The 21,684-nt window shown below is 50.7% G+C and overlaps 1 protein-coding gene across 1 annotated transcript in view; it reads left to right on the forward strand.

Moving 5' to 3' along the window:
* Window positions 1-15,009: 15,009 nt before the first annotated feature.
* Window positions 15,010-21,684, forward strand: part of notum (notum, palmitoleoyl-protein carboxylesterase) — a 40,927-nt gene continuing 34,252 nt past the window's right edge. Inside the window, exons 1-2 of the mRNA XM_033044221.1 lie at window positions 15,010-15,958; window positions 19,601-19,653. Coding sequence (XP_032900112.1) covers window positions 15,567-15,958; window positions 19,601-19,653 — 445 coding nt within the window. The 5' untranslated portion in view covers window positions 15,010-15,566. The remainder of the gene's footprint in view (window positions 15,959-19,600; window positions 19,654-21,684) is intronic.

Below are 21,684 nucleotides of genomic sequence, written 5' to 3' on the forward strand. Positions count from 1 at the left end.
AGAAGGGTCTCGACCCAAAACTTTTCTCCAGAGAGAAAAAGTATAGAAGTGTGAAAAGGCACACCTCCAGGTTCAGGGACAGTTTCTTCTCAGCTGTTATCTGGCAACTGAACCATCCTACCACAACCAGAACTGAACTACTATCTACCTCTTTGGTGACCCTCGGACTATCCTTGACCAGACTTTGCTGGCATTGCCTTGCACTAAACGGTTATCCCTTATCATGTATCTGTACACTGTAAATGGATCAATTGTAATCATGTGTTGTCTTTCCGCTGACTGGTTAGCACGCAATCAATAGCTTTTCACTGTACCTCGGTACACGTGACAATAAACGAAACTGAAACTGTTGTCTGACCCGCTGAGTCACTCCAGCTTTGTGTGCCTATCTTCTCTTGTAGTAACTTTGGGTTATTGTTTGGTCTCAAGGCACATTATTGCTTAAAGGGCAGTGATTTAGGCATCATCCCTGTGCCTTATTCTGGATTTCACGTTGAGCTTCACAGCTTAACGACTTTTGACAACACAATCAAACGTTGTCTTGTAACTTATACCGAGCCACCATGTTAAGTTTTAACACTTCTTAAAGATAGATTGTCATTCAAACAGCCACGTTGTAAACTAACTCGGTAAATACTTTGAAAATATCCTTCTGCATTTCTCTGCTCACTTGTGGAATTCTTCAGAGATTTTCATGCGATTGGGGCAAAGGAGGCTGAGAGAGGATTTTGTTGAAGGTCCAGCTGTCCTCTCGATTGAATTTTCTGTTTGTACGCCTCGTTGTCACCTCCCCCCCCCCCCCCCCCCCCTCCAAGCTAACAATGAACCGTTCTACATTTCCCTGAGCGTCGTCTGCTTTGATCCATCATTTTCACACCTTACCCTTCCATATCTCTAGTCTCCCCCCCTCCCCTCACTCTCAGCCTGAGGAAGGGTCTAGGCCTGAAACTCAACCCTTCTCTCCAGAGATGCTGCCTGCCCCGCTGAGTTACTCCAGCACTCCCCACCTTGTCTCCACTCAAACTGATTCCTGCTCTCCAGAACCGAAGAGCCTTTCACTCCACTGCCTTCCCTCCATCCTTCATTATCAAACTTAGCCCTACTCATCATCCATATTGTTTCATAGAAACATAGAAACATAAAAAACAGGCTCGGCCCTTCGAACCAGCACCGCCATTCAATGTGATCATGGCTGATCATCCAAAATCAGTACCCAGTTCCTGTCTTCTCTCCATATCCCTTGATTCCGTTAGCCCTAAGAGCTATAATCTAACTTTTCTCTTGAATGACATTCGCCTTCAACAGCAGGGGATGGGGGTCAAGGAAAGAGCATTCACGTCGCGGCCCTGTTTCCGCCACCACGCACAAGAAGCGACAAGACAGACACCATTGCGTGCAGATGCTGAGACGTGCGCTCAGTTCTGGCCGAACAACTTCTAATCTTGTGTGTGGACTCGATAAGAAGAAGATGAGCAGGGTGGGTATTGAGTACAGCAGTTGGGGCGTTACCTTGTGGTCGTACAAGACGTTGATGAGGCCGCGTTTGGAGAGAGTTGTGAGTCTGTGGAATTCTCTGCATCAAAGGACGGTGGAGGCCAAATCTCTGGATACTTTCAAGAGAGAGCTAGATTGGGCTCTTAAAGATAGCGGAGTTAGGGGATATGGGGAGAAGGCAGGAACGGGGTACTGATTGGGGATGATCAGCCATGATCACATTGAATGGCGGTGCTGGCTCGAAGGGCCGAATGGCCTACTCCTGCGGCTATTGTCTGTTGTCTATTGTCAGTTGTCTATTGTTGAAGCAGTCTGTGTGTGTTGTGAGAATCCGTCTGTCAGCTCATCCAGTCTGACTTGTGGAGGGATCCAGGCCAGTTAGTGGAGTTGAACGCTGATGGCCCTTTGAATCGTGCCTGGCAGACAGACAGAGATTTGTAATAACAAACGCAGGCTTTGACAATAACATCCACAAACCGTAAAAGTGAATGGAACTGCTGGAGGACACAAGAGAAGTGGAAGCAATCAGACTGGAGGTCAAGAACGAGTGGCGCGGTGGCGCAGCAGTAGAGTTGCCACCTCACAGCGCCAGGCTGTCTTTGGAGTGTGGGCGGAAACCGAAGACCTCGGAGAAAAACCCACGCAGGTCACGGGGGGGGGGGGGAGAACGTACAAACTCCACACAGACAGCGCCCGTAGTCGGGATCGAACCCGGGTCTGCGGAGCTGTGAGGTAGCAGCTCTACCCGCTGCGCCACCGTGCCGCCCAAACGTTTGACGATTCACGCAAGATTCAGCCACTCGTTCCCACCGGCCTTTGCGTACTCCAATTAGTGGGCTATTTAACACCAAATTTCCACGTTATCCCGCTTCGCAGGAAATGTGTTGAACAGCTTGGAGTTGGAATGTACACCTGGCATTTGATATATGGGCACTGAAGACTGTAGCTGTAAACTGTAGCCCTGAGATCACAGAGACGGCAGTATAAGGCCCGAGGTCAAAGGTTAAGGTCACCAGTGTGCCCTCCAGGTCAGAAGTTATTAAATGTAGCCCGAAGACTAGTCCATATTTATTTAATTATAGTTTTGGATTAAACTCAGACAAACTAAAGGTGAATGTTTCAAGGCAAGGAGTGAAGCTGGGTACAGAGTTCCTGTTTAGCCCACCAGCTTTCTTCTTAAGTCCCCTGACTTAGCTTATGCAACACCAGATAGTTTTCTAAACAGTCGCCGCTTCCTCACAGTGCCAGAGACCCGGGTTCCATCCTGACTACGGGTGCTGTCTGTGTGGAGTTTGCACGTTCTCCCCACGGCCGACCTGCGTGGGTTTTCTCCGGGATCTCCAGTTTCCTCCCCCACTCCAAAGACGTACAGGCTTGTAGGTTAAAAGGTACACAAAATTGCTGGGGAAACTCAGCGGGTGCAGCAGCATCTATGGAGCGAAGGAAATAGGCGACGTTTCGGGCCGAAACCCCACAAAATTGCTGGGGAAACTCAGCGGGTTTCGGCCCGAAACGTCGCCTATTTCATTCGCTCCATAGATGCTGCTGCACCCGCTGAGTTTCCCCAGCAATTTTGTGTACCTTCGATATTCCAGCATCTGCAGTTCCCTTTTGAAGGCTTGTAGGTTACTTGGCTTGGTATCATTGTGAATTGTCCCTAGTGAGTATAGGGTATAGTGCGCCGGGATCGTTGGTCGGTGCGGACTAGGTGGGCCGAAGGGCCTGTTTCCATGCTATAGCTCTAAACTAAACTAAAAAACAAAACTAGTCCCAAAGACGTGCAGGTTTAGATGTTCTCCCTGGGACCGCGTGGGTTTTCTCTGGGTGCTCCGGTTTCCTCCCACACTCCAAAGGTCACAGTGAGAATGTACAAACTCCGTACAGACAGCACCCATAGCCAGGATTGAACCCGGGTCTCTGGTGATGTTCGGCAACAACTCTAATGCTGTGCCACTGTGCTGCACTTTTAAACATTTGTGATTTGTTTTAAATGGTTGAATTACATTGATATCAATTGAGAGATTTTGTACGGTAAACATAGTGATACTAAGACACCAAGTAGCATTACACCTGAATGTAGAAATTCACAGAATGCGTCACAGGAAGGCATAAGATCACAAGTGATAGGAGCAGAATTAGGCCATTTGGCCCATCAAGTCTACTCTGTCATTCAATCATGGCTGATCTACATCTCCACCAGCAGCTAAATCAAGGACCAGTTTCACCCCGCTCACTCCCTCTCCTCCCCTCTCCCATCAGGCGAGAGGCACAGGAGTTTGAAAATGCATTCCTCTAGATTCAGGAAAACAGTTTCTTCCCAACTGTTGTAAGGCAACTGAATGGTCCTCTCACCAACTAGAGAGTTATCCTGATCTCCCATCTACCTCACTGGAGACCTTTTGTGGCGGTCCCTGTGGGGTAGGCCACTCCTTGGATCATCCCCCTCGCCGATTGAGGGACAGGGGCGTTGGTCTGCCACGGGGTTTCCTGACGACTCCCCAGGGGCGGAGATACGGGGTTTCCTGACGACTCCCCAGGGGCGGAGATACGGGGTTTCCTGACGACTCCCCAGGGGCGGAGATCAGGGTGTTGTGTGTGTGTTCTCGTACTGCTACCATTAAAAAGCTTCTTTAGAATCCGCCTGGTGTCCGGTCTTTTCCTGACCTCGACCAGGCCACTACACTGGTGACCCCGACGTGATTCATGGACTTGCACATCCCTCCATCAGGGCGACAGTAGCCCTGGTAGCCTCCCGCTTCATGTGGCACGGGCTGCGGAAGGAGGTTGGACATTGGGCGCGCACTTGCATCCCGTGCCAGACTGCCAAGGTGCAACGACATGTGCACGCGCCATTGCAGGAGTTCCCCATTCCTCATAAACGTTTTGACCACATTCATGTGGACATCGTGGGGCCGCTGCCGTCGTCCCAGGGCATGACGTACCTATTCACCGTTGTGGACCGCTTCACGCGGTGGCCTGAAGCCATTCCGCTACAGAATTCCACAACAACCACCTGTGCTCGAGCATTGCTGGCGCACTGGATCGCCCGGTTCGGTGTTCCACTGGACATAACGTCCGACCGGGGGCCTCAGTTCACGTCAGAGCTGTGGTCGGCCATGGCACGCCTCCTGGGTGTTCGTCTGCACCACACGACGGCGTACCACCCGCAGTCGAACGGCCTAGTGGAGCGGTTTCACCGGCAGCTTAAGGGTGCCCTGAGGGCGCGGCTCACTGACCCAGACTGGGTAGACGCTCTACCGTGGGTTTTGCTGGGGATACGCACCGCACCCAAGGAGGACTTGGCCTCCTCCTCCGCCGAGTTGGTGTATGGGTCTCCGTTAACGGTGCCCGGGGAGTTCATCCCGCCGGCACGTGGCCAGGTGGAGCAGCCTTCGGACGCTCTGCAACGTCTTCGGCAGACGGTGGGCAAGCTGGCGCCGGTGCCCACGTCTCGTCATGGGTCCTTCCGTCCGCACGTTCCCTCTGCTCTGGAGAACTGCCAGTTTGTTTTTCTGCGCAGGGATGCACATCGGACACCTCTACAGCGGCCGTACGAAGGTCCCTTCCGGGTCTTGGAACATGGCTCGTCGACTTTCGTCCTGGACATTGGGGGTCGGCGTGAGACTGTTTCAGTTGCGCGGTTGAAGCCAGCACATATCGATATCGATCGGCCGGCGCTGGTAGCGCTGCCCCGAAAGCGAGGGCGGCCCCTGTCTAGGGTACCTCCTCCTCTGGCTACTTCGTCCCCCGCACTTGTTGACCAGGCGCCTGTTCCAGGGCCGAGCGTTGTGTGCACCCGGGCTGGCCGCCGTGTACGCCCTCCTGTCCGTTTCGTACCTCGGGTACTTGGGGGGGGGTCCTGTGGCGGTCCCTGTGGGGTAGGCCACTCCTTGGATCATCCCCCTCGCCGATTGAGGGACAGGGGCGTTGGTCTGCCACGGGGTTTCCTGACGACTCCCCAGGGGCGGAGATACGGGGTTTCCTGACGACTCCCCAGGGGCGGAGATACGGGGTTTCCTGACGACTCCCCAGGGGCGGAGATCAGGGTGTCGTGTGTGTGTTCTCGTACTGCTACCATTAAAAAGCTTCTTTAGAATCCGCCTGGTGTCCGGTCTTTTCCTGACCTCGACCAGGCCACTACACTTTGAGCTATCTTTAATCAGACTTTATTGGATATCAATGTTATATCTTGCACCAAATGTTGTCGCCTTTATACTTTATCTGTGCAGTGCGGACGGTTTGATTGTACTGTATTCATGCATAGTCTTTTCTTTGACTGGATACATAGAAACGTAGCAAATAGGTGCAGGAGTAGGCTCTGAATTCCAGAGATTCACCACTCTCTGTGTGAAAAATGTTTTTCTCATCTCGGTCCTAAAGGATTTCCCCTCTATCCTCAAACTGTGACCCCTTGTCCTGGACTTCCCCAACATCGGGAACAATCTTCCTGCATCTAGCCTGTCCAACCCCTTAAGAATTTTGTAAGTTTCTATAAGATCCCCCCTCAATCTCCTAAATTCTAGCGAGTACAAGCCGAGTCTATCCAGTCTTTCTTCATATGAAAGTCCTGACATCCCAGGAATCAGTCTGGTGAACCTTCTCTGCACTCCAACAAAACATTTCTCTGTACCTCAGTCCACCCGACTGTAATAGAGTAAATTAAACTAAACTCTTTCAACTAGTGTCTGATACAGCAAGCGTGGAGAATGGTGCGTTCAGTTAAATTAGGAATTGACGTCCTGTTTGCTGATTAGTTCGATGTTAAAAATAAAAATCCAAGGCACTTTGGCAACCTGGAAAGAATGGGTCGACTGGGCTTGTATTCACTAGAATTTAGCAGGATGAGAGGCACTCTTATAGAAACACATCAAATTCTTAAGGGATTGGACAGACTAGATGCAGGAAAAATGTTCCCCATGTTGGGGGGAGTCCAGAACCAGGGGTCACGCAGTTTAAGAATAAGGGGTAGGCCATTTAGGACTGAGATGAGGAAAAATGTTTTCACCCAGAGAGTTGTAAATCTGTGGAATTCTCTGCCACAGAAGGCAGTGGAGGCCGATTCACTAGATGTATTCAAGTCAGAGTTAGATAGAGCTCTTAGGGCTAACGGAATCAAGGGATATAGGGAGAAAACAGGAACAGGTGCTGATTCTGGATGATCAGCCATGATCATATTGAATGGTGGTGCTGGCTCGAAGGGCCGAATGGCCTACGACTGCACCTATTGTCTATTGTCTATATTTCTATGACCTTGGAATTGTGATATTCATGGAATATCACAATATGGCCCATTTTCTAGGAACATGTGTAACATGGCGATCTCTGATAGAATATATGTTGACTTGGTCCTCAGCCCAATGTTCCCTCTTCCAATGAGTGACTCAATGGGCAGTAAAAGTAATTAACTTTTCCCTTCTGTAACCAGCTGATGATTTATTTGGCTGCATTCATTGAAACGTCTGGTTTGAAATGCACGATGAATGATGTTTCTCCTGATATGAATCACTGCTGTTTCGACTTTGGCCAACGCGCTCGCGCCTTCCACAGACTCAATGGTCCCACTACGATACTGCCCTACCCCGCTGCTTAAGAGGGGTCTCGACCCGAAACATCACCCATTCCCTCTCTCCAGAGATGCTGTCTGACCCGCTGAGTTACTCCAGCATTTTGTGTCTACCTTCGGCCAAAGTAGACCCTGCTCACCTTCCTCCAAGTGAGCTGAGAAGGTACAGGTCTACTGACTGGAGTATTGTGGACTATTGTGTGCAGTTTTGATCCCCTAATTTGAGGAAGGACATTCTTGCGATTGAGGGAGTGCAGCGTAGGTTTACAAGGTTAATTCCCGGGATGGCGGGACTGTCATATGCTGAGAGAATGGAGCAGCTGGGCTTGTACACTCTGGAGTTTCGAAGGATGAGAGGGTATCTCATTGAAACGTATAAGATTGTTAAGGGCTTGGACACGCTGGAGGCAGGAAACATGTTCCCGATGTTGGGGGAGTCCAGAACCAGGGGCCACATTTCAAGAATAAGGAGTAAGCCATTTAAAACGGAGACGAGGAAACACTTTTTCTCACAGAGAGTGGTGAGTCTGTGGAATTCTCTGCTTCAGAGGGCGGTGGAGGCAGGTTCTCTGGATGCTTTCGAGACCTAGATAGGGCTCTTAAAAATAGCGGAGTCAGGGGATATGGGGAGAAGGCAGGAACGGGGTACTGATTGTGGATGATCAGCCATGATCACATTGAATGGCTCGAAGGGCTGAATGGCCTACTCCTGCACCTATTGTCTATTGTCTCTTGTCCACAAGTGAGCTGAGAAGGTACAGATCTACTGACTGGTCCCTGACGGTGAAACATAAAACATTCAAGAGTCTAGAGTGTTTTATTGTCATGTATCCTGGATGGGACAATGAAATTCTTACTTGCTGCAGCACAACACAATATGTAAACATTGTACATAATGGGGGGGGAAAATGAAAAGTTCAATAAGTAACAAATATAGTGCAAATAACAAATAATAATATAGTCTTTTGCAGTTCAGAGCTCATAGCTTATTCGTTGTGTTAAATAGCCTGATGGCTGTGGGGAAGTAGCTATTCCTGAACCTGGACGTTGCATTTTTCAGGCTCCTGTACCATCTTCCTGATGGCAGTGGTGAGATGAGTGTGTGGCCAGGATGGTGTGGGTCTCTGATGATGTCGGCAGCCTTTTTGAGGCAGCGACTGCGATAGATCCCTTCGACAGTGGGGAGGTCAAAGCCGGTGATGGACCGGGCAGTGGTGACAACTTTTTGTAGTCTTTTTCGCTCCTGGATTGTTGATTCCATATTACGTCTGGCTAATAATCAGCAAACAGTTATGATTTACAGATATTTGTCCACAAGAGGACAAAGACGAGTGTTTCGTTGTCAAATGTCCCAAAACCGAACAATGAAATCCTTACTTGCAGCAGCACAATAGAATATGCAATCATAGTTCTCTGCCTGCACCACGATAAACATCAACAAAATCAGACACAAAATGCTGGAGTAACTCAGCGCGTGAGGCAGCATCTCTGGAGAGAAGGAATGGGTGACGTTTCGGGTCGAGACTCTTCTTCAGACTGATGTCAGGGGAGTGGGCGGGACAGAGATAGAATGCAGTCGGAGACAGTAAGACTGGTGGGAGAACTGGGGAGGGATGGAGAGAGAGAGAAAGCAAGGGCTACTTGAAGTTAGAGAAGTCAATGTTCATACCGCTGGGGTGTAAACTGCCCAAGCGAAATATGAGGTGTTGTTCCTCCAATTTGTGCTGGGCCTCACTCTGACAATGGAGGAGGCCCAGGACAGAAAGGTCAGATTGGGAATAACGCGGCCAATTTCTTCTCTCCATAGATGCTGCCTGACCCGTTGAGTTACACCGGCATTTACAGCAACAACACAACAATCATACCCACAAGAAAAAGAACCAAGACACAACACAATTTACACAAACATCCATCACAGTGAATCTCCTCCTCACTGTGATGGAAGGCAAAGCCTTATCTCTCCCCTGCACTCCCCATTCTCCTCCCGATGTCAGAGTCAAAGCCCCCGGCGGGCGATGGTAAGTGTCCCGGGGCCATTAAAGCCGCGCCGGGTGATGCAAGGCCGCGCTCCGGGTCTTGGTGTTGGAGCCCCCGGCGGGCGCTTGCATGTCCCACGGCCATTTAAAGCCGCGCCGGGCGATGATGTAAGGCCCCGCTCCAGGTACTCTTCAACCCCGCAACTCGGGCGGGAGAAGTCGCTGTTGCGGAAGCCCCGAAAAGCAGAGATCCGCGGACTCCCGGTGTCACTGTCCACCAGACCTGCGGCTGGAGCCTCCGAAACTCCTGGGTCGGGCCGCAGCAGTGCGCCACCACAGCTCCTCCCGCTCCGAACTCGGCCAGCTCCGCGATGGTGGGTACGTCCGCAGCTCCGCGACTGGAGACCCAGGTCGTTCCGGTTGGAGGCCGCTCCACGTTGCTAGGCCCCAACGACAATGGAGACCCGACAGAGAAAAGGTCGGATTCTCCGTGCAGGGGGAAGATTTTAAAAGTTTCCCCACCCCACCCCCCCCCCAATCCCCCGCCCCCACACACATACCCAGTTTTAAAAAAAACCCACTTTAAACTACATTCAAACGAGACAAAAAATAAAAAACGACAGAGGCCGCAGAGGCCGCAGAGGCCGCTGCGACGTGAGTCTACCAAAGAACTGCAGATGCTGGTTACACCAAAGATAGACACAAAGTGATGGAGTAACTCAACGGATCAGGCAGCATCACTGGAGAAAAAGGATAGGTGACGTTTCAGGTCAGGTTCCTTCTTCACACTGTCAACTTCATGAAGCCCTGGTGGACTTTGACGGTACATTATTGCAAACTACTCTGCCAGCCTGTACTATACTATATTCTTTCATCAGGTTGTGATAACCAGGTTAAACTCAGACTGAAGAAGGGTCTCAACCCAAAACGTCACCGATTCCTTCTCCCTCCAGAGATGCTGCCTGTCCCGCTGAGTTACTCCAGCTTTATGTGCCTATCTTCGGTTTAAACCAGCATCTGCAGTTCCTTCCTTCGCCTGCTCCACTGTGACATCTCCTCAAGGTATATCACTTTTCTCTGTCTGCAGACAGCGAGGCCGCACCCTGCACTGACTGGTGAAGGGTATAATCCAGCCACTTCCCACTGAGACAATACGCAGGGGCCACGCAACTCCACAAACCTTGTCAATTCAAGGTAAAAGTGAGTCACATTTGTGACACGTTGGGACAGATACGCAGCCTGGGGTTAGTCTGGAAATTGACTTTGTTTCAAAGGATGTTGTTTGACGGGCGTGCGGTTCAGGCAGAGGAAGGGAGGGGCGAGCGAAGGGGTTCCCGATGAGGACCATCAACACGTAGGCTTGGCGATCGTTTCGCCCAACACCTCCGCTCGGCCCGCAGTAACCAACCTGATCTCCCAGTGGCTCAGCACTTCAACTCCCCCTCCCATTCCCAATCCGATCTTTCTGTCCTGGGTCTCCCCCATGGCCAGAGTGAGCACCACCGGAAACTGGAGGAGCAATACCTCATGTTCCGCTTAGGCAGTCTGCACCCTAGCGGCTTGAACATTGACTTCTCTAATTTCCGGTAGCCCTTGCTGTCTCCTCCCCTTCTCAGCTCTCCCTCAGCCCTCTGGCTCCTCCTCTTTCTTTCTTCTTCTCCCCCCCCTGCATCAGTCTGAAGAAGGGTTTCGACCCGAAACGTTGCCTATTTCCTTCGCTCCATAGATACTGCCGCACCCGCTGAGTTTCTCCAGCATTTTTGTCTACCCATCAATAATAAATGGGCCGAATGGACTGTCTGTCCATTCCGATGAAGACAGTCCAGCCCCCAGAGGTAACATCGAACCCTGGCTGGTTGGAATGAAGTCAGAGAAGATATCCTTCACAAAACAACTACATTGACTTGTTGACTTCGAGGAGCAGAATTTGGCCATTCGGCCCCTCAAGTCTACTACACCATTCAATCATGGACGATCTATCTCTCCCTCTCAACCCCATTCTCCTGCCTTCTCCCCATAACCCCCACCACCTGTACAAATCAAGAATCTGTCAATCTCCACCTTAAAAATATCCATTGACTTGGCCTCCACAGCCGTCTGCAATGAATCCCACAGATTCACCACCCTCTGACTAAAGAAATACCTCCTCACTGCCTTTCTAAAGGTTTGTCCTTTTATTCTGAGGCTGTGTTCTCTGGTCCTAGACTCTCCCACTAGTGGAAAGACTTTGTCCACATTGATCTCTTGTTTTCACACCTTACTCTTCCATATCTCTCGTTTCCTTCTCCCCTGACTCTCAGTCTGGAGAAGGGTCTCGACCCGAGACATCGCCCGTTCCTTCTCTCCAGAGGTGCTGCCTCTGTCCCGCTGAGTTACTCCAGCGCTTTGTGTCTATCCTTGTAAGAGTGGTCAGGTCATACCTCATCTTCCACCTGAGTAGTTAGTCTACAACTGAAAACACAACAGCATGAACACTGCAGATAGACACGAAATGCTGGAGTAACTCAGCGGGACGGGCAGCATCTCTGGAGAGAAGGAATGGGTGAGGTTTCGGGTCGAGACCCTTCTTCAGACTGATGGACTTCATTAACTTCACCACCAAACTCCATCCTGCGCTCAAATTCACTTGGACCATCTCCCCCCCCCCCCCCTTTTACAAATTCCTTCCTCCGTGTTAAAGTCAACTTTTTGTTTGTGCCCGTGTGTTGTTTCCTGAATAAACACCCCTTATCTCGACCCCCGCATCCCCCCTTATCTGAAATCAATCACTTCAAAAGGACACGTTTGATAGTTAATTGAAAACATAGAAAGCGCAAAAACCTTGTTTGCTTTTCCGCGCAGTTTCCGCCGCCGCTGCTTCAAACATCACAGCGATTATTACACATGATTCCCTTTGATATTGTTTTTTCCCCAAACTGCGCGAGTAAACAAGTCACGACTGACAAATAATAACGGGATCTGTGTGAACGCGACGGGCAACACAGTCTGGGGCTGTCTGTCTGTCTGTCTGTGTGTCTGTCTGTCTGTCTGTCTGTCTGTCTGTCTGTCTGTCTGTCTGTCTGTCTGTCTGTCTGTCTGTCTGTCTGTCTGTCTGTCTGTCTGTCTGTCTGTCTGTGTGTCTGTCTGTCTGTCTGTGTGTCTGTCAGTCTGTCTGTCTGTGTGTCTGTCTGTGTGTCTGTCTGTCTGTGTGTCTGTGTGTCTGTCTGTCTGTCTGTCTGTCTGTGTGTCTGTGTGTCTGTCTGTCTGTGTGTCTGTCTGTGTGTCTGTGTGTCTGTCTGTGTGTCTGTCTGTCTGTCTGTCTTTCTGTCTGTCTGTCTGTCTGTCTGTCTGTCTGTGTGTCTGTCTGTCTGTCTGTCTGTCTGTGTGTCTGTCTGTGGGTCTGTCTGCGTGTCTGTCTGTGTGTCTGTCTGTCTGTCTGTCTGTCTGTGTGTGTGTCTGTCTGTCTGTGTGTCTGTCTGTGTGTCTGTGTGTCTGTCTGTGTGTCTGTGTGTCTGTCTGTCTGTCTGTCTGTCTGTCTGTCTGTCTGTCTGCCTGCCGCGCTTGTTCATTGAAGCAACCGCCGTGTGTGTGTGTATACATGTGTGTGTGTGTGTGTGTGTGTGTGTGTGTGTGTGTGTGTGTGTGGGTGGGTGGTTGAGAGAGAGGGGGGGGTAGAGAGTGAGAGAAAAAGTGAAGAGAGAATGAGAGAGTGAGTGAGTGAGCGTGAGAGTGAGTGAGTGAGCGTGAGAGACAGAAATAAAGAGAGTGGGAGAGAGAGAGGGAATGATGGGGATATAGATAGTGAGAGAGAGAAAGTGAAAGACAGAATGAGAGTGTGGGAGAGTTAAAGAGAGTGGCGGAATGATGTAATTGCAAAGACAGGGCTCGGGACAAATCGCAAGCTAACGGAGGCACATATTGATAACTGTCCTCTTTGCTATTTCACTCAATAAAATCCGCTTATCCGCCGACCTGGGGTAAAGTTTATAAATAAATACTCGCATTGATGTGTGTCCGGCGAAGCGAGCAGGTGGGAGTTGCGTTTTTCTGCCTTGACTCTGCCTCTCTGTGGACGCGGAGCCGCGGCTGGTGTGAGGCAGCGACGGTGTCAAAGGATCTCTCGTGTTGGGTTCATCAGTGTAGTGTGTGTGTGTGTGTAGTGTAGTGTGTGTGTGTGTGTGTGTAGTGTGTGTGTGTGTAGTGTGTGTGTGTGTGTGTGTGTGTGTAGTGTATGTGTGTGTGTGTGTGTAGTGTGTGTGTAGTGTATGTGTGTGTAGTGTGCGTGTGTAGTGTATGTGTAGTGTATGCGTGTGTGTGTGTGTGTGTAGTGTATGTGTAGTGTATGCGTGTGTGTAGTGTGTGTGTAGTGTATGTGTGTGTGTAGTGTGTGTGTAGTGTATGTGTGTGTAGTGTGTGTGTGTGTAGTGTATGTGTAGTGTATGCGTGTGTGTGTGTGTAGTGTGTGTGTAGTGTATGTGTGTGTGTAGTGTGTGTGTGTGTAGTGTATGTGTAGTGTATGTGTGTGTGTGTAGTATGTGTGGATGTGTGTGTGTAGTGTGCGTGTGAGTGTGTAGTGTGTGTGTGTGTGTGTATATGTGTAAGTGTGTAGTGTATGTGTGTGTATGGGTGAGTGTGTAGTGTATGTGTGTGGTGTGTGTGTGAGTATGTGTGTGTAGTGTGTGTGGTGTGTGTGTGCGCAGTGTGTAGTGTGTGTGTAGTGTGTGTGTGTAGTGTGTGTGCGCAGTGTGTGTGTGTGTAGTGTGTGTGCGTAGTGTGTGTGTGTGTAGTGTGTGTGTGTGTAGTGTGTAGTGTGTGTGTGTAGTGTATGTGTGTGTGTAGTGTGTGTAGTGTGTGTAGTGTGTGTGTGTAGTGTGTGTGTGTAGTGTGTGTGTGTGTGTGTGTGTGTGTAGTGTGTGTGTGTGTAGTGTGTGTGTGTGTAGTGTGTGTGTGTAGTGTATGTGTGTGTGTGTGTAGTGTGTGTGTGAGTGTGTAGTGTGTGTGTTTGTATATGTGTAAGTGTGTAGTGTATGTGTGTGTATGTGTGAGTGTGTAGTGTGTGTGTGTGTAGTGTGTGTGTGTGTAGTGTGTGTAGTGTATATGTGTGTGTAGTGTATGTGTGTAGTGTGTGTGTGTGTGGTGTGTGGCGTGTGGTGTGTCGTGTTGGTGTCGTAGGTGGCTGGGTGTGTGTCGTGTGTGTTTGAGCGTGTTGTGTTCTGGTCGTGTCTGTGGGTTGTGTGCGTGTGTTGTTATGTGTGTAGTGTGTTGTGTGTTGTGTGTGTGTTTAGTGTCTGTGTTGTAGTGTGTGTGTGTGTAGTGTTATGTGTGTAGTGTGTTGTGTGGTTTTGTGTGTGTGTGTGTGTAGTGTGCTTGTGTGTGTGTGTGAGGTCTGTGTGTAGTGTGGCTAGTGTTGTCTTGTGGTAGTGTGTGTCTGTCTGTGTGTGTGGTGTGTGTGTGTGTGTGGTGTGTGGGTGAGTGTGTGAAGGTGTGTATTTGTGTGTGTGGGGTGTGTGTGTGGTGTGTGTGTGTGTGGGGTGTGTGTGTGTGGTGTGTGTGTAGTGTGTGTGTGTGTGTAGTGTGTGTGTGTGTAGTGTGTGCAGTGTGTGTGTGTAGTTAGTGTGTGTGTAGTGTGTGTGTGTGTGTGTGTAGTGTGCGTGTGTGTAGTGTGCGTGTGTGTGTGTAGTGTGTGTGTGTGTGTGTGTGTGTGTGTGTAGTGTGTGTGTGTGTGTGTAGTGTGTGTGTGTAGTGTGTGTGTGTAGTGTGTGTGTGTTTGTGTAGGAGGGGGGAGAGTTTCGCTGTCTTAACAGAAGAACGAAAAACACACGGAAAGAGACTAAAGACCCTCCTCTCTCCCCTATCCCCACATCCTCCCTCCCCCCTCCTCTCCTCTCTCCCCCTCCCCTCCCCTCCCCCCTCCTCTCCTCTCTCCCCCTCCCCTTCTCTCTCTCTCGCTCTCTCTCTCTCTCTTCAAAAAACATCAAACGGTTTACGTGGAAGCACCTCGCCCTCGGGGGGGGGGGGGGGTGAAATATCTGCATGTACAAGCGGTATAAATAAAGTACGCCCATATTCAACCTGGGGATTTGTGAGCGCCTTCGCTGGCAGAGAGTCAGACGGTTAATGAACTAAGTGGCGAGAGAGACAGAGACAGAGAGAGAGAACGGGGAGAGAAGGAGAGAGGGGCAACGGGTGAGAGAGAGAGAAGCAACGAAAATCTCCCGTCCCATATTAGTTATCTGAATGCAACAGAGTTTGAAGTTGAGCATTTAACGAGGCGAGAGAGAGAGAGAGAGTTGGACCTACGCGTAAAGTTTCCTAGATATAGAATTCAGTTCTACAGAGTTTCTCGTGTGCAGTTTAGCCTCGGGAGGATTTGGACCCCTTATTGGGAGAGGTTTATTATAAATTAAGACAAGTCGAGTGAAATCTCCCCCCCCTATTTATTAGTGTGGTGCTTGATACAGTTACCCCCTTACACTAGTTCCCAGCCGGGGGTAGCGGGAGCGGTTGCAGACAGGGAGAGCGACAGGGACAACTCGCAAACAGGGAGAGAGAGGATGGGATTTGTTCAGCCGCGTCTCTGGCGCCCGTTGCTTCTCCTCCTCGCCCTGCTCCAGTTCGGCGGCTTGTCCGAAGGGAGGAAGAGCTGGCGGGCCGCCGGCCGCCACAAGCCGGACTATCGCCGGGCGCAGGGACTGGCCGCCCGCGATAGGAACCAGGCGCCCGGCTGGAGCCAGCAACATCAGGCCGGCACGGCGGCGGCTACCGAGGAGGAGAGCTTCACCCTGGACTTCACCGCCGTGGAGGGCAATATCGACAACTTCATGGCGCAGATCAAGAGCTTGGCTCAGTCTCTGTACCCCTGCTCAGCGCAGAAACTCAACGACGATATGAAACTTCACTTTCTGGCCAATTCCTCCGTTACCTGTAACGATGGCAGCGCTGCCGGGTAAGTGGCACCTTGTGTGGGGGTGGGACACACACACAGACACAGAGACACACACACAGACCCCCCCCCCCACACACACAGACCCCCCCCCCCCCCCACACACACACACAGACCCCCCCCCCCCCACACACACACAGACCCCCCCACACACATACACACAGAGAGACACACACAGACACAGAGAGACACACACACACGCGAAATGCTGGAGTAACTCAGCGGCTACAGGCGGCATCTCAGTGGAGAGAAGGAATGGGTGACGGTTCGGGTCGAGACACTTCTTCACTCACCCATTCCTTCTCTCTCTCCCTCTCTCCAGACATCCCGCCCTGTCCCTGCTGAGTTACTCCTGCATTTCGTGTCCACCTTCGATTTAAACCAGCATCTGCAGTTCCTTCCAACACACAAGTTGCACCTTGGAGCCCGTTCAAACTCGCCTCTCCCCACTCTCTCAACCACCAGCCGCCCGGCGACGGCCACTCGGCGCACTATGCCCGTGCTAGCTCCCCGGAATCCCCGCTGACAGCAGTAAACTCCGGAGTCACCACTCGTGGAGGGCGCGTCTCCTCCCTAAACTAGACTCGTCTCTAAACTCAACGTCGAAACTCCCAACACGGGATCAAGGGAAGAGTTTCCCAACTTGGCCACATCCCGTTTAAATTAAAACCACATACTCTTTATTGTTTTATACATGTATATATATATCTGTGTGTGTGTGTGTAAAGACACGACATGCCAGAGATGCTGCCTGTCCCGCTGAGTTACTCCAGCTTTTTGTGTCTATACACACACACACACACATGTGTATATATATATATACGTTGATGTAGATGTGTGTGTGTTTCTATATGTTATATATGTTTATATACAACACGCATAAATAACACACGCATATGCGAGATATACGTGATATATATGTGTTTCATACACACACACACACACACACACATATATGTTATATGTATTTACATCGTGTGAAGATAGACACAAAATGCTGGAGTAACTCAGCGGGACCGTCAGTGTGCACACGTGTGTGTGTAGTTATACACACGCACACTCACTCTCTCTCTCTTACACACACACTCACACTCACACACACACACCAGGCGACCATACCCTGCCCCATCTCGTTGTGGGACCTCGGGAACATGTCTCGCATTAACGGGGCAACAGGCTCTGGGTTAGACTGTGCTTCGGTCTTAAACGCGCCGCCTCTCGCTCTCCCCACAAACAGAAACCCCTGCAGCCCAGATGTGGCATCCCAATTCTCCATGTCGTTTAATGGGGTGGGGGGTGGAGACTAATCCCCATCGCTGAGGTCGCCAGTTTCTCAGCTGGAGTTGAGTTGTGGGACCGTGGAAGGGACATCGCTGCCCTCACCCCTGTTCAGTTACTCCAGCACTGTGTGTGTGTGTGTGTCTCCCCCGGCCAGTCCCACAGCGCCACCCGCCACACTCACTCCCTCACTCTGACAACGGGCAGACACCGGCCGGCACTTCCCGGAAACTCTAGACTCTAGTCGGTTTAGGTGCGACTGGATAGTTTATCAGTAGTGAGAGGAGAGGGGGGGGGGGGGGAGAGAGGGAGAGAGAGAGTGAGAAAAGGGGGGGAAGGGGAGGGAGAGAAAAAAAGAGAGATGGACAGAGAGAAAGACAGGAAGAGTTAAATTGGAAGAGGTAAAGAGGAGGAGAGAGTGAAGGAGAGAAAGAAAGAGAGTTGTGGATGATAATGTATTTATAAATATTGTGCAGATGCCGGAAATCTGAAATAAATGTGTGTGTGTGTGTGGGGGGGTCTGTGTGTGTGTGTGTGGGGGGGGTCTCTGTGTGTGTGTGGGGGGGGGGGTCTGGGTGTGTGTGTGGGGGGGGGGGTCTGTGTGTGTGTGGGGGGGGGGGGGTCTGTGTGTGTGTGTGTGGGGGGGGGGGGGGTCTGTGTGTGGGGGGGGGGGGTCTGTGTGTGTGGTGTGTGGAGTGGGGGGGTCTATGTGTGTGTGGGGGGGGGGGTCTGGGTGTGTGTGTGGGGGGGGGGTCTGTGTGTGTGTGGGGGGGGGTCTGTGTGTGTGTGTGTGTGGAGGGGGGGGGGTCTCTGTGTGTGTGTGTGGGGGGGGGTCTGTGTGTGTGTGTGTGGAGGGGGGGGTGTCTCTGTGTGTGTGTGGAAGAAGGGTCTCGACCCGAAACGTCACCCATCCCTTCTCTCCAGAGACGCTGCTGCCTGTCCCGCTGAGTTACTCCAGCACTTTATGTCTATCTTCGGCCTAAAACAGCATCTGCAGTTCCTTCCTACACATCTCACGGGTTCAGTGCTAAGGCTGTCCATTCACAAAAGGAAGGGGCACTGTTTTCATGGGGGGGGGGATGGATGTGGACCAGGGAGAATTGGATTTCTCCGGCCAAAGAGCTTCTTGATGGAGAGCTTTCTTCACCCCCCCCCCCCCCCCCCCGTTCCTCTCCTCGTCCCTCTGAAGAAGGGTCTCCAATTACCACCTGTCCATTTCCCCCCACAGATGCTGCCCGCCCCGCTGAGTTCCTCCAGCACTTTAGCTCCAGATTGCAGCATCTGCGTGTGTTGCTCTAAACACCCCCCTAGTTCACAGTGAGACAGCGGCTCTCTCTGGCGCTGCCGCGGGGCGATGGACCCTCTCGGGTCTGTCGACCACCCAGCAGCGGTAGACCTGCCGCCTCACAGCGCCGGGGACCCGGGTTCCATCCTGACCTCGGACTCGGTTTGCCTGTGCGGAGTTTGCACGTTCTCCCCGCGACCGGCGTGGGTTTTCACCGGGTGCTCCGGTTTCCTCCCACACTCCAAAGTCGCGCGGGTTTGAAGGTGAATTGTCCCCTAGTGTCTAGGATAGAACTAGTGTACAGGGTGAACACTGGACGGCGCCGACTCAGTGGGCTGAAGGGCCAGTTTCTCCCACTGTAGGGCCGAATGGCCTACTCCTGCACATATTGTCTATTATATCCCTCAACTAAACTTAGCTAAGTTTCCCTGTACAGGAAGGAACGGCAGATGCTAGTTTATACTGATGGCAGGCACACAATGAAGGTGTCAAGGGTTATGGGGAGAAGGCAGGAGAATGGGGTTGAGAGGGAGAGATAGATCCGCCATGATTGAAGGGTGGGGGGGGGGGGGGGCAGTGGACTAGATGGGCCGAATGGCCTAATCCTGCTCCTACAAGTATTGAACTTATGAAAATGCTGGAGTAACTCAGCGGGTCAGGCAGCACCTCTGGAGAAAAGGTGATGTTTTACTCCTGCTCTGATAAGAACTGGTCCCCAATATCTTTAGTGTACACCTCCCCATGTCAGCCTAAATCAAATTCTAATTAACCTTTCATGCCAAACGACCGTGACACGATTTTAACTTTAAACCAAAGATAGACAGAAAATGCTGGCGTAACTCAACGGGACAGGCAGCATCTCTGGAATAAAGGAATGATTGACGTTTCGGGTCGAGACCCTTCTTCAGACCCCAAACGTCACCCATTCCTTTATACCGGAGATGCTGCCTGTCCCGCTGAGTTACTCCAGCATTTTGTGTCTTTCTTTGGTGTAAACCAGCATCTGCAGTTCCTTCCGACACTCAACTTTAAACCGAGTCCTTCCAATGGTCTAACTGATATTCCTGGTCTTGCCTCCACAGATACTACATTAAGGAGTCTAAAGGAAGCAGGCGGTGGCTTGTCTTTTTAGAAGGTGAGTTTGGGCTTTCTTAAAGGACTATGTGTCTAAAGGACTCGCGGTAGAGTTGCTGCCTCACAGCGCCAGAGTCCCGGGTTCTATCCTGGCCACAGGTGCTGGCTGTGCGGAGTTTGTACATTTTCCCCATGACCACGTGGGTTTTCTCCGGGTGCTCCGGTTTCCTCCCACACTCCAAAGACGTGCAGGTTTGGAGATTAATTCGATTCTGTAAATGGTAAATTGTCCCCAATGTGTAGGATAGATTCAAGATTCAAGATTCAAGAGAGTTTATTGTCCTGTGTCCCTGATAGGACAATGACATTCTTGCTTTGCTTCAGCACAACAGAACATATTAGGCATTGACTACAGAACAGATCAGTGTGTCCATATACCATTGTATAAATATATAAACACATGAATAGATAAACTGATAAAGTGCAAATAAACAGATAATGGGCTATTAATGTTCAGAGTTTTGTCTGAGCCGAGTTTAATAGTCTGATGGCTGTGGGGAAGTAGCTATTCCTGAACCTGGACGTTGCAGTCTTCAGGCTCCTGTACCTTCTACCTGAAGGTAGCGGGGAGATGAGTGTGTGGCCAGGATGGTGTGGGTCTTTGATGATACTGCCAGCCTTTCTAGTGATCTCTGGTCGGTAGGGAATTGGTGGGCCGAAGGATCTGCTTCCACGCTATATCTCTAAACTCTGAATTAAACTAAACTAAATAAATAATGTGCTGTAGATCTTCTGGTAGCCAGGCAGCATCTGTGGAGAGAGAAACAGTGAATTGGGTTCGGTTCAGGAGGAAGGACATTCTTGCTATTGAGGGAGTGCAGCGTAGGTTTACAAGGTTAATTCCAGGGATGGCGGGATTGTCATAGGCTGAGAGAATGGAGCAGCTGGGCTTGTACACTCTGGAGTTTAGAAGGATGAGAGGGCATCTCATTGAAACATATAAGATTGTTAAGGGTTTGGACACGCTAGAGGCAGGAAACATGTTCCCGATGTTGGGGGAGTCCAGAACCAGGGGCCACAGTTTAAGAATAAGGAGTAAGCCATTTAGAACAGTGACGAGGAAACACTTTTTCTCACAGAGAGTGGCGAGTCTGTGGAATTCTCTGCCTCAGAGGGTGGTGGAGGCAGGTTCTCTGGATGCTTTCAAGAGAGAGCTAGATAGGGCAGGAACGGGGTACTGATTGTGGATGATCAGCCATGATCACATTGAATGGCGGTGCTGGCTCGAAGGTGCTGGTGCTGGCACCTATTGTCTATTGTCCTTTGTCAACCAGCATCTGCAGTTCCTTACTTAGTTGACTATAGTTTAGTTTAGTTTATTATCATGTGAGCAGAGGTACAATGAAACGCTCTTGTTTGTGTGCTATCCAGTCAAAGTAAAGACTCTACATGGTTACAAACAATCTGTCCACAGGGCATTGTTAAAGGATAAAGGGCACAACATATAATATTGAGGTTTGATAAAGTCCAAAGGTCTGAAGATGGTTGTCGACCCGAAACGTCACCGATTCCTTTTCTCCAGAGATGCTGCCCGACCCGCTGAGTTCCTCCAGCATCTGGTGTCTCTGTCTTCAGTGTCAGCCAGCATCTGCAGTTCCTTCCCACACGTATCCAATTAAAGATAGTTCCAAGGTCTCCAGCGAAGTTGAGGGGAGACCAGGACTGCACTCAGTCGAGCTGATGAGAGAACGGTTCAGTTGCCTGATAACAGGATCAGGAAGCGACGAAAGCTGTTCACTGTACCTCGACACACGTGACACCAAACGGAACCGAGTTTTGCGACTGGGCATCGGAACCATGATGTCATTCCTGAACCAGAACCAGCAAATGGTCGTGAAAAATAATAGTAACCGCCAATGGGTTGGCTAATGCCCTTTTAAGGAGGAAGTGTACATAGTCTGCCCGATCTGTCTAACCTGCCTCGCATAATGCGGTCAGCAGTGAATGTCCTCGGAATAACCCGAGAAAGAAATAAATATTTCCTTGCTGGTGTCATCCTCGCTAATCTCGTCTCCCGGAAAAAAAATCAAAG

This window comes from Amblyraja radiata, chromosome 26, assembly GCF_010909765.2.
Source record: "Amblyraja radiata isolate CabotCenter1 chromosome 26, sAmbRad1.1.pri, whole genome shotgun sequence".
Lineage (NCBI taxonomy): Eukaryota > Metazoa > Chordata > Chondrichthyes > Rajiformes > Rajidae > Amblyraja > Amblyraja radiata.